This window comes from Suncus etruscus, chromosome 9 (assembly GCF_024139225.1).
Source record: "Suncus etruscus isolate mSunEtr1 chromosome 9, mSunEtr1.pri.cur, whole genome shotgun sequence".
Taxonomy (NCBI): Eukaryota; Metazoa; Chordata; class Mammalia; order Eulipotyphla; family Soricidae; genus Suncus; species Suncus etruscus.
In genome coordinates, this window is record NC_064856.1 from 114,564,301 (window position 1) to 114,589,387 (window position 25,087).

At 60.1% G+C, this 25,087-nt stretch overlaps 3 protein-coding genes across 10 annotated transcripts in view; 1 reads left to right on the top strand and 2 right to left on the bottom strand.

Annotated features, from left to right (window-relative positions):
- Positions 1–2,683: 2,683 nt before the first annotated feature.
- Positions 2,684–16,447, top strand: TRPM5 (transient receptor potential cation channel subfamily M member 5). Its single transcript, XM_049780914.1, has 31 exons — positions 2,684–2,845; positions 2,992–3,074; positions 3,582–3,694; positions 3,809–3,816; positions 3,898–3,961; positions 4,132–4,246; positions 4,917–4,999; positions 5,153–5,358; positions 5,724–5,904; positions 6,240–6,406; positions 6,751–6,931; positions 7,613–7,677; positions 7,749–7,940; positions 8,025–8,127; positions 8,730–8,848; positions 8,948–9,290; positions 10,087–10,274; positions 10,364–10,487; positions 10,712–10,857; positions 11,770–11,882; positions 11,968–12,048; positions 12,145–12,403; positions 12,645–12,763; positions 12,848–12,980; positions 13,057–13,231; positions 15,196–15,349; positions 15,457–15,638; positions 15,725–15,857; positions 16,039–16,111; positions 16,211–16,280; positions 16,362–16,447. The coding sequence occupies exons 1-31, from the start codon at positions 2,684–2,686 to the stop codon at positions 16,445–16,447; spliced, it is 4,221 nt and encodes a 1,406-aa protein (XP_049636871.1).
- Positions 16,448–17,307: 860 nt separating this feature from the next.
- Positions 17,308–19,089, bottom strand: TSSC4 (tumor suppressing subtransferable candidate 4). Of its 2 annotated transcripts, none has more exons than XM_049781237.1 (2): positions 19,062–19,089; positions 17,308–18,359 (listed from the first exon to the last, which is right to left on the bottom strand). In XM_049781237.1, the coding sequence occupies exon 2, from the start codon at positions 18,279–18,281 to the stop codon at positions 17,376–17,378; it is 906 nt and encodes a 301-aa protein (XP_049637194.1). In that variant the 5' UTR covers positions 18,282–18,359; positions 19,062–19,089; the 3' UTR covers positions 17,308–17,375. The 2 variants fall into 2 exon arrangements, with proteins under 2 accessions (XP_049637194.1, XP_049637195.1); XM_049781238.1 differs by lacking the exon at positions 19,062–19,089 and adding an exon at positions 18,752–18,765.
- A 1,608-nt stretch (positions 19,090–20,697) lies between these two features.
- Positions 20,698–25,087, bottom strand: part of CD81 (CD81 molecule) — a 344,561-nt gene continuing 340,171 nt past the window's right edge. For all 7 annotated transcript variants that reach the window (XM_049781246.1, XM_049781244.1, XM_049781245.1 and 4 more), the window contains 7 exons: positions 23,204–23,318; positions 22,009–22,106; positions 21,733–21,807; positions 21,526–21,636; positions 21,335–21,439; positions 21,150–21,236; positions 20,698–21,060 (listed from right to left, as the gene is read on the bottom strand). In XM_049781246.1, coding sequence (XP_049637203.1) covers positions 20,998–21,060; positions 21,150–21,236; positions 21,335–21,439; positions 21,526–21,636; positions 21,733–21,807; positions 22,009–22,106; positions 23,204–23,318 — 654 coding nt within the window. In that variant the 3' untranslated portion in view covers positions 20,698–20,997. The remainder of the gene's footprint in view (positions 21,061–21,149; positions 21,237–21,334; positions 21,440–21,525; positions 21,637–21,732; positions 21,808–22,008; positions 22,107–23,203; positions 23,319–25,087) is intronic.

Genomic DNA, 25,087 nt, shown 5'->3' on the forward strand with positions numbered 1-25,087 from the left:
ACAGGGAAGGTGACATAATGGGGGGTGAGTGGTGGGTGGAAGAAAGGATCAATGGATGTATAGATGGATGGATGGATGGATAGATGGACAAATAGATGGACAGATGGACGGATGGATGGATGGATGAACAAATAGATGGATAAATGGATAGATGAATGAATAGATGTACAGACGAATGGATGGATGGACAGATAGATGGATAAATGGATAGATAGATAGATAGATAGATAGATAGATAGATAGATAGATAGATAGATAGATAGATAGATAGATAGATAGATAGATAGATAGATAGATAGATAGATAGATGAATAGATGTACAGATGGATAGATGGATGGACAAATAGATAAATGGATAGACAGAGAATGGATGGGTGGATGGATGGGAAGACAGATGTATGGATGTGTGGGTGGATGGATGAAGAGATAGATAGATGGATAGATGTGGGTGAATAGGTGGATGGATGAATAAATGAACAGATGGATAGACAGGTGAATGGATAGGTAGATGCATGGATGAATAAATGGACAAATGGATAGATGGATAAATATGATGGGCATGCTGATGGATGGTTGGTAGATGGATGGATGGATGGATAGAAAAATGGGTGAATGGATGGACAGACAGACAAATGAATGTGTGGATGGTTGTAAGGATGGATAGATGGACAGATGGACACATAGGTAAATAGGCAGATAGATGGACAGGCAGGTGGATGGGTGAGTATCCTACCTAGATGGATGGATGGGTGGATGAATGGATGAATAGACAGGTGAATGAATGGGTGGATGTGTGGATGGGTGGATTATAGATGGGTGATTAGATGGATAAAAGGGTGGGGGTGTTAGTGTTAGCCCATCCCCCACTTTTCCTGTATAACCTTACCTGCTAGTAAAACCAGCCCATTTCTGGGAGGGGTCTTTGGTAGGTAACAAAAAGGTTTGCCTCAGGAGCAGGAAGGAGAGATGGATGGGGAGATTGGGAGAGATTCAACAAGAGGGATGGAAGAAGAAGCAGCAGGAGAGATGGCTGAAAGAGGTTGATTGCAGGGCTGATTATGAATCCAGTGTTATGATAGGAGCCACAGCTGTTGGCTAGGGCCTTGAATAAAGCTGATGTCTCCTGAAACCTGACTGCAGTGGATGATTTCCTCACTGCTATCTCACTGAACCCTCAGACCCGCTGGCCAGAGAGGGTTGCAGACGCATGGCCTGGGCTGGAGGAGAAAGGCCTCACCCTCCATTCATCACCATCCATCACCATCCAGCCCCATTCAGGACTGTTATTCTACAGTGGGGGGTGGGGGAATGATGGAAATGGGTAGATGGATGGATGGAGGATGAATGGATGGGTGGGTAGATGTTTATTTGGAAGAGGTGGATGAGTGGTTGACTGGGTTATGGGTGGGTGGATGAGTGGAGGAAGGAAGAGTCAGATGAATGAGCAGATGGTGACAGGTTGGTGGGCTGGTCCCTGAGATTCCCACTTGGACAAGAGCCTCTGAGCTGGTGGGTGGGTAGGTGGATGAGTGGAAGGAGGATGGGTGGGTGGATAGAGCATGAAGGGTGGAAGGAGGGTGGGTGCTAAAAGTGCAGGTAGCTGACTGTGTGGGTACGCGAACCCCTTCTCCCAGCTCTTCGTACAAACATACGTGCCCTCAGGTCCTCTTTAACAGACCCATTTGAAAATAAAATTCCTTCATCACCAGATCCGCCCTTTCTTTCTCTCCATGGCCATCATTTAAATTGTCTTTCTATAGGTGCTCACTTCCTTGTTCTTTGTCTCTGACTCTGACACATAGAAGTTGCTCAATAAACCCACTTGTAGCAGCTGAACCAGCTGGCAGCTGCTTGAGCAGGAGTGGGCGGTGGGCAGTGGGCCCTGAAACAGGGAGTCTCTGGGGTGCTGGGCAAGAACACTGAACACAGAAGGAGAAACTGGTTGGTTACAGGCACCTGCAGGGTCCCACAGAGAGAGTTGGGGGGAGGTCGAGGCTGCTGGTCCCCAGACCCAGGAGATCCAGAAAATAAGAGCAGGAAAATGGACACAAACACAGACACACCTGTACATGCACAGAGACACACACAGATATAGACACACACAGACACACATACAAAGATGCACACCTACCTGTACTTGCATACAGAGACACAGACACATGCAGACATACACATAGAGACACACAAAGACACAGAGATACAAAAAAAGACACAGAGATACACAGATCATGTGTCATCCCCCTTAAATTGTCACCCTGCCTGGGGTCCCTCCTTTCAGCAGGCACCAGGTCTCCACCACAGCTCACTGCCCCTCACTCAGCCTCTCTTCCTCCCTCCCTCCTCAGGTTGGGGGAGGGTCCAGTGGCTGACAGTCAATGGGGCTGGAAAGCAAAGAGGGAGGAAGGGTCACTTTCCAGCCCCTCTGGAAAGCGCATATCAGCCTGGAAAGACTGGAGCAAACACCAGAGGGAGTGGGTGACCAGTGAAAAGCAGGCATTTGGCAGTGGGCACTGGCATCATAAGGCGGGACCTTCATGCTGGAGCTGACGTCCCAGGTAACAGGCCACTGTGTTCTTGGGCAGTAGGGGCCGTGCATGTCCCTTCAGAGCCCCTGGTGGGTGGGTGAGTGGGGGGTGGCCTCCATGGCTGATGCTGTGGTTCAGGGGCTCCCTCTGGTGGCGACATGCACGAGGCAGGGTGGCCTGCCTGGACCCCACCCTCTGGGTCCATTTCAGGGGTGATGATCCGGCAACAGGTCTGGGGTGCAGAGAAGTGCCTTTTGGGTCCCACACCCTGCATGCGCCCACAGCCGAGAGAGGCTAGTCGTGGGTCCTCCACGTTGCAGGTACAGGACCCACCTAGTGAACTGGGACTAGAGAGTCCCTGTGCTGACCACATGACACAGGGTCACTTCTTTGGGGGATACACTTCATAAAACTTTGGGGATCAATATCGGCCACTGCCCAGGGTCAGCTGCTCCTGCTGTTGCAGGACAATGTGAGACATACGGGCTGGACCTCAGCCTGGCATGAGCGGGTACAGCAGACCTGCGGGAATGACCAGGGCAAGGCCAGGTAAGGGGCTGGGTCAGTCACAGAAGGATTTGTGGGGGGCGTGGCCATGAAAGGGAGTGGCCAGGTGGGTGGGGCCTGGTTGGAATATTACTTGAGGATTGGGCTGGACAACAGACAAGGTGTGGGAAGGCCAGGCATTGGATGGTGCCTGGGTGGGAGGGGCCAGGTTAGAAGTGGAGTCAGGCATTGGATAGTGCTTTGATGGGCTGGGCCAGAAATTAAATATGCCTGGGTGGGCGTGGCCAGGCATGGTGGGTGGGGCCAGGCTAAAAGCAGGGCCAGGCATTGGATAATGTGCTTGGGTGGGCGGAGCCAGGCATAAAATGGTGCCTGAGTGGGTGGGGCCAGACATGGTGGGCGGAGCCAGGCTAAGAGCAGGGCCAGGCATTGTATGGTGCCTTGTGGGCGGGGCCAAATGGGGTGGGTGGAGCCCAGACTGGAAATGAAGCCTGGCATTGGATGGTACCTGGGTGGGTGGAGCCAGGTGTGGGATGGTGCCCGGGGCAGGTCCAGGCCTGGGCAAAGCCAAGTCCCCAGCAAGGCACCGGGCAGCAGCTGCCAGATCGCCCCCAGCTTGAAGAAGTGGTCGCATGTCGGGGTGCCAGGGAGAGAGCCGGCAGGTAGGTACTGGTGCTGTGTCCCTTTGGGGGACACAGTGGAGTCCCCCCCTCCCTAGGCAGGAAAGCAGATGTGGTAGTAAGTGGCTGTGAAAGCCGGTGACCGCCTCCCGCCAGGGATCTGGGTGAGCCCTGAGCCCCGGGTAGCACCCAGGAGGGGTGTCTGTGGCCACCCCCTTTCTTGCAGCTGTTTCCCCTGGTCGCAGGGATCAGGCGGGGCAGGGACACTGGCGCCCACACCAGGCCGTGCCCCTACGGCCTCCTGTGGAGGTATCCCCTGCTACTGAGGGTGCCTCAGTTTCCTCAGTGGCAACTGCCGTGGGGTCCCCTGGAGCCCTTCCCCCTCCCGGGAACAGGGGCCCAACCCAGCACACCTGCTATGCAAATCTGCCCTTTGCATGCCCAGCCCCAACCAGCACATTTGCCTGGTGCCCACCTAGGGTCCCCGGAAGTGGTCTGGGAGGGGATGGGCCCCCTCCTCCTGCTCAGGCAGGACTGTTCCCTCACCTGCCCAGCTCCCCTCTTTGGCAGCCGCATCCCAGGCTCCCACACCCTGTAAGAGCATCTGGGGTGAGGGGCACCGCACCCCGTTGTGCCAGCGCTGAGGATTTGAGGTACCCCGGGTCACCCTACCTGATTTGCAGGATCCTTGAGGACTCAGGGACCCTTCACAGGGCATCCTCAGGGGTCAGGGATGGGTGGCCCCCATTCGTTCCTGCAGCCCTGGCAGGACCTGGCAGGCTCCTCGGGACCCTCAGAGCACCCAGAGGAGCCCTGAGCCCATAACTTCCCTCACCCACCCCTGGTCTGCCCTGGGACCCATTGTCCTGGCCTCCCTTGTCCCTGTCCCCGGTGCCCAAAGAGGGCAGATGTCCTCAGCTGTGACTGGGGCTCCGCATGCAGCCAATGCTGCTGCCCATCCACACTCCACTAGCCTCTAAGGCCCCCATCTCTGTCCCCAATGACTCCCAGACTCACCCCACCTTGGGCTTTGGTTTCATTCGGGTCTAGCTTTATAGAGGGAGTGCTTGGCAGTCTGGGGGACCACATGGTTCCAGAATTGGCACCATGTGTCCTCCATCCCCATAAGGATCAGAGTGACCCTAAACCCCCAAGAGGGACCCCATTCGCCCAAAAAAGGCTGCTCACCCAGGCTCCATCTCTGGGGAATAGTGCTGATGGGGGGTGTCTCTGTAACCATTGAGCCACCCTGGACATCACCTAGAGCTCTGAAATGTGGGTCCTTTCTGGGGGATCCCAGGATACCCCCTGCCTGCACAGCCCCGAGGCTCAGCGTGTCCAGGGCAGGTGAGTGACCCTGGGACAGATGGTGGGAACCCGGGAGTGGGGGAGGCAGGCTGGAACTGGGCTGGGGGCACCCCCGATCAGGTAGTTCAGCCATAGCAGTGGGAAGCTGCCAGTGGTGTGCAGAGCTCTGGGGACTGACGCTCTTTTCTGTAGCACCCATCTGCATGGGCAGGGCAGAGATGGGGAACACGGGTGCCATCGCCCACACTCAGCAGTACTCTGTCCACAGAGACATGGCCCTGTGGGGAGATGGGGACCCTGGAATCAGCAGCCCCAGAGCTGTCAGAGGGGACCGGCGGGGCCCCAGTCTATATCGCGGAGAGATCGAGTTTGGAGGGTCTGCGAAGAAGAGGAGCAAGGTGAGGAGGGGGAGGAGGAGGAGGAAGTGGAGGAGGAGGAGCAGCAGGCCAACGCCACCTGCTGGCCAGTGCTGCACCCCACACTTCAAACTTGCTCAGAGTAGCTCTGGAACCTCTGAAAGTTGGGGAGTCTAAGACGCCACCCCTTTCTCATGACGAGCTCACTCAGGTCCCCTGCAAGGGGAGAAGGGTAGGAAAATATCCAGGAGGGGTGGGACTGCATGGGCAGCCAGCGGGGCAAGCCAGGACCCTAAGAACCACCCCATGAGCAAAGGGTCCCGTGGTTCAGATGCAGATCACCTTAGCTCCTGGCCAGTCCTTCCCTCCCGGGGCGCCCAACTCTGTCCCCCATACCCTATCCGCAGTTCATGAGAGTGCCAAGTGCTGTGCCACCTTCCGTGGTCTTCGACGTCCTGCTGACCGAGTGGCACCTGCCGGTCCCCAACCTGGTGGTGTCTCTGGAGGGCGAGGAGCGGCCCCTGGCCATGAGGACACGACTGAGGGACGTGCTCCGTCATGGGCTGGTGAAGGCTGCTCAGAGCACAGGTGCGCCCCGAAGTGTCCCCCCAGCAGCGTGGTGCAGCAGGATCACCGCAAAGACCTGGGCTGCATAAAATAGCTTGAGCAAACACCCCAAACCACAGGGATCCCTTCCACTCATCCATCTATACGTCCGTCTATCTGTCCATCTGAGTTTTTGGGCCACACCCAGTGACGTTCAGGATTTACTCCTGGCTATGCGCTCAGAAATCGCTCCTGGCCTGGGCATCCATTCTGGCACCAGGGGATTGAACCACGGTCTGTCCTAGGCTAGCACTGGCAAGGCAGACTCCTTACCGCTAGCACCACTGCTCCGGCCCCATCTGTCCATTCGTCTGCAGGTGCTTGGATCCTGACCAGTGCACTGAGCGTGGGGCTGGCAAGGCATGTAGGCCGGGCAGTTCGTGACCACTCGCTGGCCAGCACATCTGCCCGTAACCGTGTGGTCACCGTGGGCATTGCCTCGCTGGGCCGGGTGTTGCACCAGCAACTCCTGGACAGTGCTCCGGTGAGCTCCAGGACGCCCCAGGGCCAGACACACTGTCCATGTGTAGTCCCGTTGATGGGTGGGTGGGCACCTGGTCGGGAGACAGAGGGTTCTTGGGAGTGAGTGTGGGGGACAGGAAGGTAGTGATGGGAGCCCACATCCCAACATGTGAGCAACAGGGTTCAGTGGGGGGCAGGCAACCAGCCCCCAACCAGCCCCCAGACCTGTGCCCCCACCTACGTTGCTGGCCATCACCCTGTGCAATCCTAGGATTGGCTCTGGGTATCCCTGGGGTTCAGGCAGAAGAGGCAGGAAGCAGCCTGCCCCAGCCCTGGCAGCCCCACTCACGGGGTGCGGTCACGCAGGAGGACACCCCCGTCCAGTACCCCGGGGATGGCGTCGGTCAGGGCCCTCTGTGCCCACTGGACATCAACCACTCCCACCTCATCCTGGTGGAGGCCGGAGCGCCCGGGAAGGGGGATGCGGCCTTGGAGCTGCGGCTGCAGCTGGAGAAGTACATCTCGAAGCAGAGGGTCCCCTACGGCGGTGAGGGGCGCTGCGACCGTGGGGTCCCTTCCACTGGGTGAGAGGGAGCTTCCCATGCTGACCGTACCGCGAGTTGCCACAAGAGGGCAGGTTCAAGCGGGCAAAGTTACTGCAAGGCGTGCCAATCAATGGGGGTTCGAATCGCCTTCAGGGGGTCCCCAGTTAGTCCTCTGGGACACTCAGGGGATGCATTTGGGGTTAGAGTGCTGCAGGCCAGGATTGGGGTGACACTTGCCTGCTGCGTCAGGAGTTCCAGGTTGGAGCTTGGAGTGAGAATGAGGGTGGGGTCCCTTTAGGCTATGGCTAGATTTGGGGTCCATCCTCCCAGCCTCCTCTGATCAGTTCTGGACTCAAGGCCCGAGTTCCTGCATCTCTCATGCCTCTCGGTACGCCACATTACTTCGGAGCCACTGGGGCCATGGGGTCATAGGTCTGTGGGGTTGGCAGCCTGGGTCTGGGGGCAGAGAAGCACAGTTGGGATGAACCCACAGGGCCAAGCGTTGCTGTCAGAGCCTCCAGGCAGGAAGGGGCTCCACTGTCTGGAGAGGGATAGAGAGTCCCCAGTGTGCCCTGGGGAAGAAGGAAGGGTCCCCTTTGTCCTCTGGGGAGGGAGAAAGAGAGGGTCCCCACTTCCTGTGCCTTACCATGGGCTCTCGCCGATGCGATGACTCCTGGCTGCAGGCACCGGCAGCATCGAGATCCCCGTCCTGTGTCTACTCATCAGCGGTGACCCCCAGACTCTGGAGGTAAGCGGGGTCCAGAGCCCATGGGGGGCGCTGAAGTGCCCCTGCCTGAGGCCAACCACTCACTCCCCCAGAGGCTGTCTCGGTCTGTGGCGCTCGCAGCACCCTGGCTGGTCCTGGCAGGCTCGGGGGGCCTGGCTGACGTCTTGGCTGCGCTGACGCCTCAGCCACACCTCGTGGTGCCCCGTGTGGTGGAGAAGCAGCTCAAGGAAAAGTTCCCGGGGGAGCCGCTGTCCTGGGAGGACGTGCTGAGATACACCCAGCTGGTAAGAATCCCCCACCCTGTCACCATGGGTGCTCTCGGTCCCCCCCCCCCCTTGAGCCCCGTGTCACTCCGTCCTGGTCGGCAGCTGCAGGTGGTGACGGCGCACCCACACTTGATCACCGTGTACGACTTTGAGCAGGAGGGTTCCGAGGAGCTGGACACAGTGATCCTCAAGGCTCTAGTGAAGGGTAAGAAGGGGGGGATATGAGAAACGGGGAGGGGGTGACAGGCACAGCAGGAGAGTGGGGACTCAGGGACAGCCGCATGCAGGCCTCTGAGTGCGCGTACATATGTGTGAGGTTACTTCCCTGCACATGCTTACATGCCAGAAGTGTGTGTAGATGCCTTTGAGTGTGAGTAGGTGAGCAAGTGTGTGTGAGTGGTGCTGGTCTGTGTCTGTCCCCAAAGAAAGCAGTGATAGCCACTGGGAAGGGGCTGCCCCATGGCACACCCATACACACAACATAGCATATACCCTACAGCCCTGAGATTTTCCAGGCAGCACCCAGCTCCCTGGGGCCCCATGTGTGCCCACTCTGCTCACGAGAGAGCTTGCGGTCCTCAGGGTTTGCCTTTGGGGGTCCCTTCCCTCCTGTCGCATTATGCAAGGGGTAGGCCTGTGCCCATGGCCTGTTGGTCCCTCGGGCCTGCAACACCCCATTTCTGTTGGAGGCAGGGCCCAGAACGTGGGTCCTGGACTTTAGGCCGGCAGGTGTTGGGGGTGCCCTAGAGGATCTGCCTTCCCGGGGAGGTGGGACTCCGGGCCCACGGTGCCCTCTCCCACCCACAGCATGCAAGAGCCACAGCCAGGACCCCCAGGACTACCTGGACGAGCTCAAGCTGGCCGTGGCCTGGGACCGCGTGGACATCGCCAGGAGCGAGCTGTTCAACGGCGACGTGGAGTGGAAGGTGGGGTGCCACGGCCGGGCACCAGACACCCCACGGCGTTTGGGTGGGCAGTGGGGTCCCCGCCGTGGCACCCGCCTCACCCCTCCCATGCCCCCCCAGTCCCGGGACCTGGAGGAGGTGCTGCTGGAGGCGCTCATCGGGGACAAGCCCGAGTTCGTGCGCCTCTTCGTGGACCAGGGCGCCGACGTGGCCGACTTCCTGAGCTACGCGCGCCTGCAGCAGCTGTACCGCGCCGCGCCCCCCAAGAGCCAGCTGTTCCAGCTGCTGCAGCGGCGGCACGAGGAGGGCCGCCTGACGCTGGCCGGGCTGAGCACGCAGCACCCCCGGGAGCCCCCCGCCGCCCAGCCCGCCTTCGTGCTGCAGGACGTGGGCCGCCTGCTCAAGGACTTCCTGCACGACGCCTGCCGTGGCTTCTACCAGGTGGGGAGGGGGTCCCAAGGAAGTGGGGGGTGGTCCCAGGGGATTGGGGTGGTCCCAGGTCGTGGGGGATGGTCCCAGGAGGTTTGGGGGGTGGTCCCAGGGGGATGGCATGGGGTGGTCCCAAGGGGTAGGAGTGGTCCCAAGAGTGTGGGATACTCTCCAGAGTGTGGGGGTGGTCCCAGGATTTTGGGGTGGTCCTAGGGGGTTTGGAGATGTTTCCATGGGGGTGGGGTGGTCCCAAAGTGTAGGAGGTGGTCCCAGGAAATGGGGGGTATTCCCAAGGGTGTGGGGTGCTCCCCAGAGTGTGGGGGTGGCCCCAGGAAGTGAGGGGTGTCCCAGGAGTTGGGATGGCCCCTGGGGATTGGGAGTGGTCCCAGAGGGTAGGGGGTGATCCCAGAGGGTTGGGGGTATTCCTAAGGCTGGAGGAGTCTCCAAAGTGTGGGGGTGGTCCCAGGGGTGTATGGGGTCTCCCCAGGAATTTGGGAAAGGGCAGTCTTAGGGGTGGGGTAGCCCCAGGGGTGGGGGATGACAGAGTCCCAAGGGTGTGAGGAGGCCCTGAAGGGTGGAGACAGTGTTCCTAGAGGGATGGGGGGGGCCTCCTCAGAATGTGGAGCAGTCCTGGGGGTGTGGGATCTCCCAGGAGTGGGGAGGGTGTCCCAGCTGCTAGGAGTGTGGGGGAAAGGAGTCCTAGGGGTGGGGGATGAGGAAGGCAGACCCAGGGTATGTATAGGGTCTCCCTAAGGATAAGGGGAGAGTGATGCCACAAGTGTGAGGTGGGGGGTCTCCGGGGTGTGGGGTTGCCCTGGATCTTCCTCCAGTGCGCACCACAGCTGGGCCCACTGAGGTCCCCCCACCCCATACCCAGGAGCGGGGCGCGGTCAGGCGCAGCCCGAGCCCAAAGGGGCCGCTGGACCTGGGCCGTCGGAGCGCACAGCCTTGGAGGGACCTGTTCCTGTGGGCCGTCCTGCTGCAACGACACCCCATGGCCACCTACTTCTGGGCCATGGTGAGTCAGAGGGGGTTCCCTGCCACCCAAGCCCTAACCGCCCTGGGGTCCCCTCACCCGGGCCGCCCCTCGCTGACCCCGACTTCCAGGGCCAGGAGGGTGTAGCCGCTGCACTAGCCGCCTGCAAGATCCTCAAGGAGATGGCACACCTCGAAGCTGGGGCAGGGCAAGGCCGCAGCCTGCGTGGAGCCACCTACGAGCAGCTGGCACTGGGTGGGTGAGCCACCTGGACTGGGGCTGACGGACAGACAGACGGACGAGCAGATGGACAGACGGATAGATGGGTGCAGTCTGGCTCTGGGCACGGGTGGAACAGTTCGACGGGACCCAAAGGGGAGCGGGATGCGAGGGGCCAGCTGGTGCTGCGGTCCTGGAGGAGAGGGTCCCCGAGGGCACAGGTCGGCGCCCTCCACGATGCCAGCCCGTGCCTGCCGCAGACCTCTTCTCCGAGTGCTACGCCAACAGCGAGGACCGCGCCTTCGCGCTGCTGGTGCGCCGCAACCGATGCTGGAGCAGAACCACCTGCCTGCACCTGGCCACCGAGGCTGACACCAAGGCCTTCTTCGCACACGATGGGGTGCAGGTACACGGGGAGGTCAGGGGGTACAGCTGGGGGTGCCCAGGCATTGCAGGGTGCAGCGGAGAAATCCAGGAACCTTGGGGTGCAAATGGAGGTCCAGGCACCTCAAGGTGCAGTTGGGGGATCCAGGCACTCTGGGGTATAGTTGGGGGATCCAGGTACCTCGGGGTGCAGTCGGGAGTCAAAGGACTGCAGGGTGCAGCTGAGAGGTCCAGACACGTTGGGGTGCAATTGGGTGGGTCCAGGCACCTCAGAGTGTAGCTAGGTGACCAAGGCACCTCAGAGGGGTGCTGCTCAGAGGTCCAGACACCTTGGGGTGCTATTGGGGAATCCAGGCACCTCAGGTGCAGCTGGGTAGTACAGTTGGGGGTCCAGGCATTGAGGGGTACAGGCATGGGGAGGAGCAGGCATGGTAGGTGCAAGGATGGGACGAGGTGGGCAGGTCCACATTAGACGGGCCTAGGCCTTCCAAACACGCCTGCACAACCACCTAACCCTGCAGCACCGAAGTCCTTCTTGGGGCCTCGGAGGGCCAGGAGGGCTTCTGGCCAAGAGCCTCCAGGGTGTGGCCTTCTCGGCTTCGCCCACTCTGTCTATTCTGACTCCGCCCCTTTGGCCTACTCTCAGGGTGCGGTCTTCATTGCTCTGCCCACTTGGCCCCCCAGAATCCGCCCCCTTAGCCTATCGGTGTGGCCTCCCAAGCTCTCTCCTTGCTTCCAGTTCGGGGTGTGGCTTTCCAGGCTCTGCCCATTACTTCCACTATGGGGTGTGGCCTTCTAAGCCCTGCCCATTACTTCCACACTGCGGGTGTGGCCTCCCAGGGGCCTACTGTCCCTTTGGTACCCTTCCAGGGTGTGACCCATCCTAGGAGACCTTACACCCCATAAGTGTCCCTCAGTCTCACCCTCCTTCCAGGCCTTCCTAACCCGGATCTGGTGGGGGGACATGGCCTCTGGCACCCCCATCCTGCGCCTGCTGGGCGCCTTCCTCTGCCCGGCCCTGGTCTATACCAACCTCATCACCTTCAAGTAAGTAGGGAGCCTGTCCACAGCCCATGGTCCTCCCCTGCACCCCATTATGTGTGCCCCCATCTGAGGGCCCCTGTGCCCGCAGTGAGGAGGCCCCACTGAGATCCGGCCCCGAGGAGCTGCAGGAACTGGACAGCCTGGACTCAGAGAAGAGCCAGCTCTGCGGGCCGGGGTGAGGCTGGACGTTGATGGGGGGTGGAAGGACACCCCCATGCGAGGGTCCCTGCCAGGTTCAGCGCTTGTCTCCATCTCCGGTAAACAGGGAGAAGGAGCCGGCGCAGGATCTCAGGATGATCGGCCCGCACGGTCCCCAGGCCACCTTCCTGCTTACACGCTGGCGCAAGTTCTGGGGCGCCCCTGTCACTGTGTTCCTGGGGAATGTGGTCATGTACTTCGCCTTCCTCTTCCTCTTCACCTACGTCCTGCTGGTGGACTTCAGGCCCCCACCCCAGGGACCCTCGGCGCCCGAAGTCGCTCTGTACTTCTGGGTCTTTACGCTGGTGCTAGAGGAGATCCGGCAGGTCTGTGCGGGTGGGCCCCACGCCTCTCCCTGACTCGGCCGGACTCAATTGACCCCAGCTCGAGGTGGCCCCTGGCCTGACACTCCAAGGCATGACAGCGCCAGAACCCTCCCCACCAGATCTGAGTTTGCAGGCTTAACCCCCCTGACCAGATACCCCAGATGTGGCACCACCATATCTGATCCCCCCCAAACCCGACCCCACCAGACCTGAACCTCCTTTGACCTGGCCCTGCCTGCAGGGCTTCTTCACGGTGGAGGACACGAGCCTGCTGAAGAAGTTCACGCTCTACGTGGACGACAACTGGAACAAGTGTGACATGGTGGCCATCTTCCTGTTCATCGGCGGCGTCACCTGCAGGTGGGGACAAGCAGAACCCCGGGGGGGGGGGGGCCGCCCTGCTGGGCCCCTGCAGCCACTCAGCCCACACCCCCACACCCCCAGGATGCTGCCCCCCTTGTTCGAGGCCGGCCGCTCGGTGCTCGCCGTGGACTTCATGGTCTTCACCCTCCGTCTCATCCACATCTTCGCCATCCACAAGCAGCTGGGCCCCAAGATCATCATCGTGGAGCGGATGGTGAGGACCCCATGGGCATGAGCCCCCCCCCCCCACTGCTATGAGGAACCCCACCCCCACCGCCCCTGTCTTCCAGATGAAGGACGTCTTCTTCTTCCTCTTCTTCCTGAGCGTGTGGCTGGTAGCTTACGGGGTGACCACTCAGGCACTGCTGCACCCCCATGATGGCCGCCTGGAGTGGATCTTCCGCCGCGTGTTCTATCGGCCCTACCTGCAGATCTTTGGCCAGATCCCCTTGGACGAGATCGACGGTACGGTTGGCTACTTCTCCCTGCGACACTGTCCTGCTGGGCAAGGGGGACAAAACCATTGAGAATATTCTGTGTAGCCTTGGCTGGCCTGAAACCCGGCTTCAGCTACCTGGATGGAGGGGATGGGCTTCTGTGAGCAGGATGGAGGGTGCCCTGTACCCCTGAATCTTCCTAGGATCCTCTCCAGCTGCCCCAGAGACCCTGGCTCTGCCTGTGAAGCTTATGCCAGCCCCTTGGTTGGGGTTGCTGGTGACCCCATGACCTTCCCTGGCGTAGTAAGTTTAGTGGGGTTCAATGAGCAGAGAGGCCATCCCCAGGAGGGCAGAAGTGGACTAGGGCCTCCTGGACTCATGAGGGGCTGACCAAGCCCTGTCAAGGGGGCCGCCAGTGTGGGAGATGCATTGGGGTCACCTCCCAATGCCTTGCCGCACCCCAGGACCTCTGCACTGCCCGGGCACCGCAGGTAGGAGGGGACAATGGCCTGTGAGGTCCTGGAGCACCCTGAGGTCACTTCACAGAGGGGAGATGGGCTGGCGGCCACACAAACCTAAGTCCCATCCTTCTCTCTCTCTCTGCAGGCAGAGAGAGGTGGGTGACAACAGTAATCAGTGAGCAAGGGGGGGTGGTCTCAGACTCCAGCAGTTCTCTGTCCAGGGGCCCCGCACCCCAAACCCACTCTGGGTGCATGAACAAGGGAGGCCCGGGTGCTCTCCCAACAGGCAACACATGGGGACCCCTGCCCACCCAAACCTGGATGAATTGTCCTGCATGCAGGCGTGAGAACAGCTGGCCACGTACCACACCACACACAAGAGCACTCAAGACACATGTGGACCAAACTGAGAATTCCACACACGGCATATGCACCTCATAGGCATGACACACCTCACATACCACATGCCCACCACACACATCAGGCATGCAGCCAACCAAGCACTTCCTATGTCATTATGCACCCCCCCATTGTTTTGCTGTTTTTGGTTTTGTGTCCACACCCAGCAGCACCCAGGGATTACTCCTGGCTCTGCACTGAGCAATTGCTCCTGGCATGCTCAGAGGACCATATGGGATGCCGGAGATCGAACCTGGGACTGTCCAGGGTAGGCCTCGTGCAAGGCAAACACCCTACCACTATGCTATTGCTCTGGCCCGTCTCCCTGTTGTTTTTGGGTTTTGAGTCACACCTGGCAGCGCTCAGGGGTTACTCCTGGCTCTATGATCAGAAATCACTCCTGGCAGGCTTGGGGGGACCATATGCCGGGATTCGAACCACCGTCCTGCTACATTCAAGGCAAATATGCCTTACTTCCATGCTATCTCTCCGGCCCCTCCCTGTTGTTTTTGTTTTTGTTTTTGAGCCACACTTAGGGGGCTCAGAGGTTACTGCTGGCTCTGCACTCAGGAATCACTCTTGGCATGCTCAAGGAACATTATGGAAGGCTGAGAATCAAACCCGGTTGACTGTGTGCAGGATAAAATGCCCTCCCCTATGGCCCCCTTTCTTTGCACTGAGAATCATCCATCCTATAAACCATGGGAGACTTTTTCCTTTTGGTTTTTGGGTCACACCGGGCAATGCTCAGGGGTTACTTCTGTCTCTGCGCTCAGAAATTACCCCTGGCAGGCTCAGGGGACCATATGGGATGCCAGGAATCAAACCTGGGTCCATCCTGGGTCGGTTCTATGTAAGGCAAATGGCCTATCGCTGTGCTACCTCTCTGGCCCCCGTCCCTGGGAGACTTTTAAGGCCAAAATCACTCAAAACACGAAACTAAGGGAGGGTCCCGCAGTGCCATCGCCCCAACCTGACCCGCGCTCTCTCGCGTCCCCTCTATGCGTAAGAGGTGAAGCGCCCAGGCCAGGGCGCACTGGCTTCCCCAGTGCCCAAGTGTCCTGGATGCCAGCGCCCTCCTGCTCGTGGGGGGCAGCTTCGAGTGACCCCAAATGCCCCCTTCCCGTCCCAGAGGCCCGCGTGAACTGCTCCTTGCACCCGCTGCTGGGCCAGGACCCGGCCTCCTGCCCCAACCTGTATGCCAACTGGCTGGTTATCTTGCTGCTGGTGGCCTTCCTGCTGGTGACCAATGTACTGCTTATGAACCTGCTCATCGCTATGTTCAGGTCGGGGACGCCCCACGATGGAAGCTGGGGACGGGAATGGGGACCGGAGTGGGAAGGGGGTTCCCCGGGGACATTCCTAGAGCAGCCCCCTGGGCTTGCGGCCGCAGCTACACGTTCCAGGTGGTCCAGGGCAACGCAGACACCTTCTGGAAGTTCCAGCGCTACCACCTGATCGTGGAGTACCACGAGCGACCCGCCCTGGCTCCTCCGCTCATCGTGCTCAGCCACCTGAGTCTGGTGCTCAAGCGCCTGCTGCGCAGGGCGGCTCTGCAGAAGCGCGCGCGCCTGGGTGAGTCCCCAGAACCTGGACACGGGGACATCCCTCACCCTGCTAGTCCAGCCCAGCCGGGCTCTGAGCCTGCACCCCGCCCGCAGAGAGAGACCTGCCCGAGGCCCTGGACCAGAAGGTGCTGACGTGGGAGTCGGTGCAGAAGGAAAATGTGCTAGGCCGCCAGGAGAAGCAGCGCAAGGACAGCCCCGACGAGCTGCTGCGCAAGACGGCACAAAGGTGGGCACGTGGAGCTGAGTCTCGGGCAGCGTGGGTGCGGGTTCGAGGGAGCACAATCGCACCTGTGTGCAGGGCAGTGCAGGGAGGTGCGCCCAGGGGGAAAGCCTTCAGTGTCCCGTGGGTCCCGGGACATCCCCACCCTCTCCAGCATGTAGTCTCGACCTTCCACTCCCTCGTGCAGGGTGGACTTCGTGGCCAAGTACCTGGGCGGACTGAGAGCACAGGAAAGGCGCCTCCGGGGCCTGGAGTCTCAGGTGCGGTGCTCACACTCCCGCCTGTCACCATGCCAGCTTGGGGGGCGGGGGGCGGGCACAGAGCCCTGAGGAGGTCATGCAGTATGGACTTCCCCGCAGGTCAACTACTGCACTGCCCTCTTGTCCTCTCTGGCCGACTCCCTCACCCAGGGCGGGAGTCCTTGCTCAGGTAAGTAGGGGGACAGGTACCCGCTGAATCCACCCCACCCTGCCCACAGCTGACAGGAGCCCTCCCTCCCTCATTTCCCAGATTTGGGTCAGCGCACAGGCGGGGACCTGCTGGCTGCTGACCGCAGAGATCATCCCAAGTCTGGACAGCTGCCAGCGCACACCTGAGCTTAGCCTTGCCCTGATGGCACCCCCAAACCTCGTGTCACTTGCCAAAGCCCAGACAGCTGTGTCTGTGTAGGAATGCACGACCTGTACCCATGTAGCCTGGTGCCTAAAACAATCATTCTCAAAGTTTCATGAATGATCCTGGTTCTTTGTGCTGACCTAGGCCCTGGGTATGGTGAGGGCTGTAAGGCTGAATGCGTGAGAAGGTGGTGAGTCCCAAGGCTCTGTGTGGGTCCCCCGATACAGAGGTGTGTGTGTGTGTGTGTGTGTGTGTGTGTGTGTGTGTGTGTGTGCGCGTGTGACCATACTCACAGGCTTTCTCTTTCACTCCGGGTCAGAAGAGAGGTGTGTGTGTGTGTGTGTGTGTGTGTGTGTGTGTGTGTGTGTTACTCACAGGCTTTCTCTTTCACTCCGGGTCAGAAGAGAGGTGTGTGTGTGTGTGTGTGTGTGTGTGTGTGTGTGTTACTCACAGGCTTTCTCTTTCACTCCGGGTCAGAAGAGAGGTGTGTGTGTGTGTGTGTGTGTGTGTGTGTGTGTGTGTTACTCACAGGCTTTCTCTTTCACTCCGGGTCAGAAGAGAGGTGTGTGTGTGTGTGTGTGTGTGTGTGTGTGTGTGTGTGTGTGTGTGTGTGTGTGTGTGTGTGTGTGTGTGTGTGTTACTCACAGGCTTTCTCTTTCACTCCGGGTCAGAACCTCTTCTGAGGTTCCCCTGCTGCGGACTGTGGGGTCAAAGTCAGCCCCTCAGGCCCCAGACCTTGAGGTTCTGGACTGGAGGGGCGAGTTCAAAGTTCACTCTGTGGGGAAAAGTGTGGCAGGGAACCAGGGAGGGAGCAGAAATGGAGAGACATGGACGCAGGGGGTGACAGAGCAAGGTTTACTACTCCTGGGGGGAGGCGCCCTACAGCGAGTCCCCTGGGTCCTGCTGCATTCAGCACCCACCGTCTGGGTCACTCTTGTTCCGAAAGTGACCCCGACTCCGCTTCCTGTTGCTGTGGAAGCCTGTGGTCTCCACCTCAGGGATGACGGGCCCCGAGCTTGGAAGGGGGGACCCTTCGGGTGGGCCCTTCTCCTCCGTATCTCCATCGGGACCACCCCACTCCTCACCCTCTGCCACCCCTGGCCCTGCCAGGTGCGCCAACTCCACGGTGCCCTCACCCACCACTGCCCCTGAGTTCCGGGGGCCACCCTTGCCCAGCGTCCCATCTCCTTGCAGGGGTCTCTTTCTCTCGGGCTTGTTGAACACGACGCGGCCCTCTCCAGAACTGGAGGGATCCTGGTTGAAGGAGGGCGTGTAGTCTGGGAGTGCCCGACTCCGGGCACCCAGGAAGGCGACTGCTGCTGCACGGTTGCTCTGCTCTGTGGGCTCTGCCACTTCTTCCAGGCTGTACTTGGTCCACCGCTCGGGGTGTGCCACGTAGTCGGGGACAGGGGGTCCCTTCCGTGGGCGCACGGCTGGGGGCAAGTCCGAGGGAGCCAGGGGCTGCTTAAAGTCCCCACTGCGGCTCGGAAGCGGACGGGTTGCGCCCTCCAGACAGTCAAAGATGCTTTGGCTGCGCTCCGAGAAGGTGAGACTGGTGCCACGCAGGTGGAAAGGCTGCACCGGGGCGGCCGGGGGCTTCCTGGGAGGCGAAGAGGGCTCATCGGGGCCGGAACCCCCTTGAGGGTCCTCAGACAGGTCCTCGGGGGACAAAGCATCTAGCTCGGGGCCGCTAGGCTGGCTGAGTTCTGAGTCCGAGTCACTGAGGGAGACTTGGCACGAAGGCAGCTGGTCGTCGTCGGGCTCATGCTCAGATTTCAGGTCCAGGGGCTCCTCAGCTGCCGCCGTCTCTGCCATGGCTGCAATGAGTGGGTAGGGGGCACTCAGCACCCCCACGAGGGTTGCAGATGCGTCCAGCTGCTCAGCGGGAACGGGCTGTGGAGAGAGAAGCCGGAGGGAGAATGAACAGGCCTGTAAGAGAGGAGGGGCTGCGCCTGCACAGCACCCTAGGCCCTGCACGCCGGGCTGCAGGGCCCCTGGGGGAGCGGGAGGATCGGGGGTGCTAGGGGAGGCTACCGGGCACGCGTCGGGGGGACTCGGTGCAGACAAAACGGGGACCGGCACGTGGATCCGGGCCTCGGGCCTCTGAGCCGGGCCTGTTGCATGCCTTGGGCCGGGCCCAGCAGACTGGCGTTGAACCGGGCCGGGGCCCAAATTCTGCCCGCACGATGCTCGGGTGGGTCCCAGGGACGAACTTAGGGCGCACGGGGCACCCGGGGGGCTTGCGGGGTGTCCTGCACGTCCACACCCCGCATCCATGCACCTACCCGCTGGTGCAGGACCAGTCGCCTCCATCTTGTGTCGAACAGCCTTCTGGGAAATTGAGTCCTCCCCCAGCCAGGCACCACAATCCCCGCAATAAAAGAACTACAACTCCCATAAGGCAACGGGCGCCCTGCCTGTTGCACGCCTAGGGCCGGGCCCAACAAGCTCGCGTTGAACCGAGCCGTGGCCCAAATTCTATCCGCACGATGCTAGGGTGGGTCCCAGGGACGAACCTTAGGCGTCAGGGTGCACGGGGCACACCGGAGCCTGCGAGGTGTACTGCACGTCCACCCTCCGCATCTATCCACCTACCTGCTGGCGCAGGACCAGGCGCCTCCATCTTGCGCCGAACAGCCTCCTGGGAAATTGAGTCCTCCTCCGGCCGGGCACTGCGGTTCCCGCCGTCAAAAGAACTACAGCTCCCATAAGGCAGCGGGAGCAGGTCCCACCCGGATGGTCTCTTCGCGCGTGCGCTGCCCTTCTCTTGGTGCCCTCCCCGGAAGCGGAAAAGCCTCTCGAGCTGAAGGACCCGGAAATGACGCACAGGGCAGGACTAGCATCTCCCCAAAGATGCTCCCAGCTAACGGTTCGAGAACGCGCCGGAGCTCGAGCGCCCCCTGGCGGCCGTGTCGAAAACAGCGGCCGGAAGTGGCTGCGGATCTGGTCCAAGCTCTGAGCCCCTCGCAGGCCCAAAGGGCCACTTCCGCCGGAAGTTGGAGAAGGGCCTGTGCAGGGAGGCTGCATCCGTCATGCTGCAAAGCAACCCCCCAAGACAGCTATTTTGTTGTTGTTGTTGTTTTGGCTTTTTGGGCCACACCCGGCTGCGCTCAGGGGTTACTCCTGGCTCTGCTCAGAAATCGCTCCTCGCAGGCTCAGGAGACCACATGGGATGCTGGGGATCGAACCCACGTCCATACTGGGTCAGCTGCATGCAAGGCAAAAGCCCTACCATTGTGCCACCTCTCCGGCCCTCCCAAGGCAGCTGCTTCTGAGCGTCTCCCCATGCTGCAGGCTGACCTTGGGGTCCACTCTGTGTGCAAATGTTTTAGCCCAGAGTGGACATCATGAAGCACCCCCAGGGCCCACCACACACACCAAGCCCCCATGCTGCAGGAAGCTGGCCCGGGTCTGACCGCATGGATCAGAACCATTTCCAGGGAGCCCAAGAGATGCACACAGGGGTCGGAGAGATAGCATGTTGGTAAGGCGTTTGCCTTGCATGCAGAAGGATGGTGGTTCGAATCCCAGCATCCCATAGGGTCCCCGGAGCCTGCCAGGAGGAACCCTTGAGCACTGCTGGGTGTAACCCAAAAACCAAAAAATAAAAAAAAAAGAGATTAACTCAACCGGACCGTGGTGCTTGCACCAGGGTGCATCCTCGCAGGGTCTGCTTCTGCACGGCCTTTTCTTCCTCTCCTTTTCCATTTTCCAGCCCAAAGCTCGCTCCTTCACTTTCTGTAAGGAAAGTATTTCCTACACGGTAGGCGGCATAGGCCGGAAACGTTTCCTCTTTGCAGCCCAAGTCCCCCTCACCAGCTCTGACTGCTGGGATCAGGGACTTTTCTCTGTGTGAAGATGCTATTCAGTGGGGCTGGGGAACCCCCTGCATGTTGCAAAAGTGGAGATCCAGGCAGTCTGTGGAGCCCCATCTCATCTCCGCAGGCATAACCCAGTAACCTAAGCGGGCGGGCAGGGAGAGGAAGAAGGGCATGCCCCCTGGGGAGGCCTCTACCTCCTGACTTCTCATCTTCCCCATTCCTTGCAGGGGTGAAAGCTGAGAAAGAACATTAGATGTGGGGCCGGAGTGATAGCATAATGGGGAGGGCATTTGCCTTCTAAGTGGCCAAGCTGGGTTCCATCCCTGGCATCCCATAGGGCCCTGGAGCACACCAGGAGTGATTCATGATCCTGAGCACCGCTGGGTGTGGCTCAAAACCCAAAAAGCAAGTTATATGTAGTTGGTCCTTTATTGAAGAGAAAGGTGGTTACAGTGGGATTACAATGCGGAGAGGGGCTGTGGGGAGCAGGCAGGGCAAAAGTGAGTGTTCTCAGCGGGCAGGGTTAAAGGTGGGGGCAGCCACAGGGATTGGGATGGTAGGAGGATCAGAGGGGTGTCCAGACAGTGACCCTAGCCTGCGGTCAGTCCCAGGGCCCGCAGGTGCCACCCCCTTATCCCAGGACGTCAGCCCTGGGGTGCCCGGCAGTGTGAACCCCTTAAAGTACAAAGGCCTCAGAACCCCAGCAGCTGTCAGTACACGGAGCTGTTGCGGATCCCACAGCACAACACCATGCTCAGAATCATCTCGAAGATCTAGTGAGGCAGGAAGGCAGGGCATCAGCATCCAGCACCCAGGACCCAGCACCCTTGACCAATCGGATGCCCTCGCCCGCCACACTCACCATGATTACTGCCACCACAATGGCCGCAATCCCAATGAGGTAGAGCTTCCCCGAGAACAGGTCATCAATCTGGGGGTGACATTCCTCCTGCCAGGACAGCGTGGGCTCAGCACCCAGGGCCACCCCTGTCCTCACCGCCACCATGAGGAATCACCACCCCCCCGGGAGGGCCTCGGGCCCCACACCTTGTAAAAACTGGCAGCTAAGGAGTTCGGGCCGTTGGGACACGTGGTGCTTCGCAGGTGCAAGTTGGTGGTTTGGGACAGAGTTTTGGAGCCACAGCAGTTGAGCTGCGGAGACAGACACAGGGTCAGGTCGGGGTCAGGGTCAGCGGCCCCCCACTCTCTTCCCTTATACCCCCACTCTCTGGGCCCACCGTCTGGTGGAAAGTCTTCATCACGGCCTGTGCCTTGCTGGCCATATCTTTGTCATCCACCATTGTCTGCTGGGCCGCCTGGTCATAGAACTGCTTCATATCTTTGGCGATCTGAGGACGGGTGGCAGTTGTCACCATGGCGGGCACACCTCCACACACACCCCGGGACCATCCCCAAGTCCTGACCCACATCCCTTCCTCTCTCACCTGGTTTTTATTGACAAAGCCCCAGATGCCAGCCGCCACCTCACAGGCGAACAGGATCACCAGGCAGGCAAAGAACTAGGGGATGGCAAGGGATGGGGGCTCAGGAACGGGGTCCCCTCCACAAGCACATTCTCCTATACCTTCCTCAAGCCACCATCTGAGACCTGCCCTGAGGTCTTCCTTCAGCCAGAAACACAGCTCCGAAGTGGAGACACAGTGGTTCTGAGTGCCTGAGGTGCCCTAACATGCGGTTGGGAAACCCCACACCCCACTCACCGTGGCTAGCAGACACTGAGCCTCCTGGATGGCTCCGTAGCACCCCAGGAAGCCGACCACCATCATCACGGCCCCGACGGCGATGAGAATGTAGATGCCTGAGGGGTAGGGGTGTCCTGGGAGGGGGGCAGGGGACCCCATACCAACTCCCCCAACCAGCAGCGGCCACCACCATGACAATCACCCTTGTGAGGTTAGGACTGAAGGGTCAAGAGACGGAGGGGATCCCAGGGTACTGCATGGCTGAGAAGGGGCCTGGGGGTGTCTTCTGCATCACTGAACACTCAGCCCTGCCTGGAGACAGACCTGGGGGTCCAGCTGCCTCCTCTACCTCAGAGCTGAGCCAGCTGCACCCAGAGGCCAGGGCCCTGGATTTCCCAGGCGCCACCTCCTTGAAGCCCTCGGGGCTGACCTCACCACTGGCCAGCCAGAGCTCAGTGCTTGCAAATGTGGGAGAGAGACCTACCCACAGACATCACAGGGGGCTGCGAGGGGTCTGACTCTGCATTGGAACAGCAGTATCTGGGGGTTCCCCCCAATCCCTGAAGTTTCTTTATTCATTTTGTTTTGTTTTGGTTTTTTGTTTTGTTTTGTTTTTGGGTCTCACCCAGCAGCACACAGGGGTCCCTCCTGGCAGGCTCAGGGGACCATATGGGGTCCTGGGATTTGAACCACTGTCCTCCCTTATGTGAGGCCTACAGCCCTACCTCCATGCCATCTCTCCGGCCCCCTTTTTTCATTTTGAATTTAATTAATTTATTTTATTTATTTGGGGGTTTGGGGCCATACCTGGCAGTGCCCAGAGGTAACTCCTGGCTCTGTGCTCAGGAATCACTCTTGGCAGGCTCGGGGAACCCTATGTAATGCTGGAGATCGAAGCCGGGTCGGCAGCATGCAAGGCAAACATCTTCCCCTCTGTGCTATTACTCCATCCCCGTCTTTAGGCCCCTTCCAGAACTTTCCAGGCCTAGTGGACCCAAGCTACTTCTCCCCGTGTCCTGGGGCAGGGGGTGGGGGTTCTTGTCTATGTGGAAGGGGAAGTGGACCCTAGAGAAGCACCCTTCAGAACCTTCCGTTCCTAGCCAGGGGCCGAGACCTGATCTGGGGCCTGCAGCCCTTCCCCGGCCATCAGCCCCCTCCCATCCCACAGAAGAGTCATTCCGGCCCTGCACCCCTCACCCCACGACCCACTCACCCACGTAGAAGGTGTTGGGCGCACTTCTGTCCCCCAATTCCAGGTACAGGAGGTTGGTGGTCTTCGGGTCATGTCTCAGCCACAGAGCCACCCCCAGGATCACGCCCCCGGCCAGCTGCGGAGGACAAGACAGGTGTCACTGATGGAGGCCCCCACCCCCATCATCCAACACCCTCAGAAGAGAGGGTGCCAGGCGCCGGCTCCGCAACCAATACGTATGAGCAGGACAGGACAGGCTGAGATAAGATGGACCTGACTTCAGCACCTCTTCTGGTGGGGAGCCCTGGGGGACCGCTGGCCCTAACGCTCTCTGACATACACCCAGATTCCTTGGACGGGGTGGACTGCTCCTGGGGCAGGGTGAGAGAAGGGGGTGCAGGCGATGGGGGCCCCTCGGCTGAGGACTTGCAAGGAACTGGCCTTGAATAGACCCCTGTGGGGGGCAATCCCACCTCCTCCTGCTCAGGGCTGCAGTTTCCCAGCGCCCCTCACCCCTTGAGAAGACTCAGCTCAAGTTTGGGGCTGCTCCCGGGACGAAGGGAGGGAGACTGGACGGAGTTCCCCTTATCTGGAGTGTCTGCAGCTGGGTCGCCATGGCAACCTGATGTCTCCAGTGGCTGAAATCCCAGGGACAGGTCATCCCACTGTTTGGAAACTGGCCCAGAGGAGGAGGGAGCGAATAGCACACCCCACTGAGTGGACAGCACACCTTATTTTCTGAGGGCAGAGAGGAGGCAGGGCTTGGTGTCCCCAGGTGCCAGGGCACTATGTGGGCACCAAGACGGGGCCTCAGGAGGCACAGGGGCGAGGATGGTCACAGGAGCACCCTAAACAACAGCTGGGGTGCAGCCAGGAGAGGCACTGCCCACTTTGGGGGGTCGGGCACTGACCTGCAGGACCCTATGTTTATATGGGGCACTGGGAACCGGAGTCCAATGCACCTCACTTTCGACCTGGAAATGAAACCTGCAGCCCTGGGTCCCAGGGGTCTCCCAGCAGACCCCCTATCAGTGCTCCATCTGCAGCCCCCTGCAACGAGCCACGGAGGAACACCATGGGGTCCTGCCCCAGAGCTGGCAACAGATGGGAGGACATGGGGGTTCCCATGTCTCTGCCATGTGGGGGATAAGATGGACCCAGCACTTCATCCTGCCCAGGGGCCCCAGAGTCTTGATATGACTCACTCATGGGCCTTTGGGCCAGTCTAAATATTGGGTGCTCTGATGAGGGGGTGTGACGGAGGCAGCCACACAGGTCTGGATGACTAGGCTGCACCTCAAAAACTGCCACCGCTGAGGGTCCCTCCCAGGAAATGAAAACGATGTAGCCTGGCCTCAATCCTGGCAGTGGGGCTGTGGGAGAGAGGGGAAGTCCACAGGGCATCTGCTCCCTGAATAAACCCCCACATGGTGCAACTCAGCACAGAGCCCCCAAAGTTTTCTAGCTAGTGTTTTGGGGGTGCAGAGCTCCAGGCGGTGGCCAGTGTCCGTGTTGGAGAGCAGAGCAGGAACCCACAGCAATTCTGGCCCCCTCCAAGACTGGGAAGGGACACACACAGTGCTCAAAAAAAGGGGTGTCCTGAGCAGAGGACCTCTTAGCCATGTTCATTGGGGGGTGCTTGCTGTCCCCGGGCCGGGGGTTGGGGTCCACCTGGGAAGGAAGTTACACCACCGGAAAGACTATATCTTCCTCCTGCCTTCCAGAGATCCGAGATACAGGTGAGATCCCCACCCACCAAGGAAGGTCTACACTGCCAACTACACTGCCCCTAACACTACCAGGTCCCAGGCCCCCTAGCCCCACCGCAAGGCCATAAACCCCAGCCCAGGACCACCAGCATAATCCCCAGGTTCCCGGCCCCATCCAAGAGGCCGTAAGCCCCGC

What these genes read in the sequence shown, in the direction of transcription:
- TRPM5 (XM_049780914.1), top strand. Translation starts at nt 2,684, where the DNA reads ATGCACGAGGCAGGGTGGCCTGCCTGGACCCCACCCTCTGGGTCCATT. An exon ending in ATCCCAGGCTCCCACACCCT is followed by an intron (nt 4,247 to 4,916) that starts GTAAGAGCATCT and finishes GACATCACCTAG; the next exon opens with AGCTCTGAAATGTGGGTCCT. An exon ending in GGGCGGGAGTCCTTGCTCAG is followed by an intron (nt 16,281 to 16,361) that starts GTAAGTAGGGGG and finishes CTCATTTCCCAG; the next exon opens with ATTTGGGTCAGCGCACAGGC.
- TSSC4 (XM_049781237.1), bottom strand. Translation starts at nt 18,281, where the DNA reads ATGGCAGAGACGGCGGCAGCTGAGGAGCCCCTGGACCTGAAATCTGAG.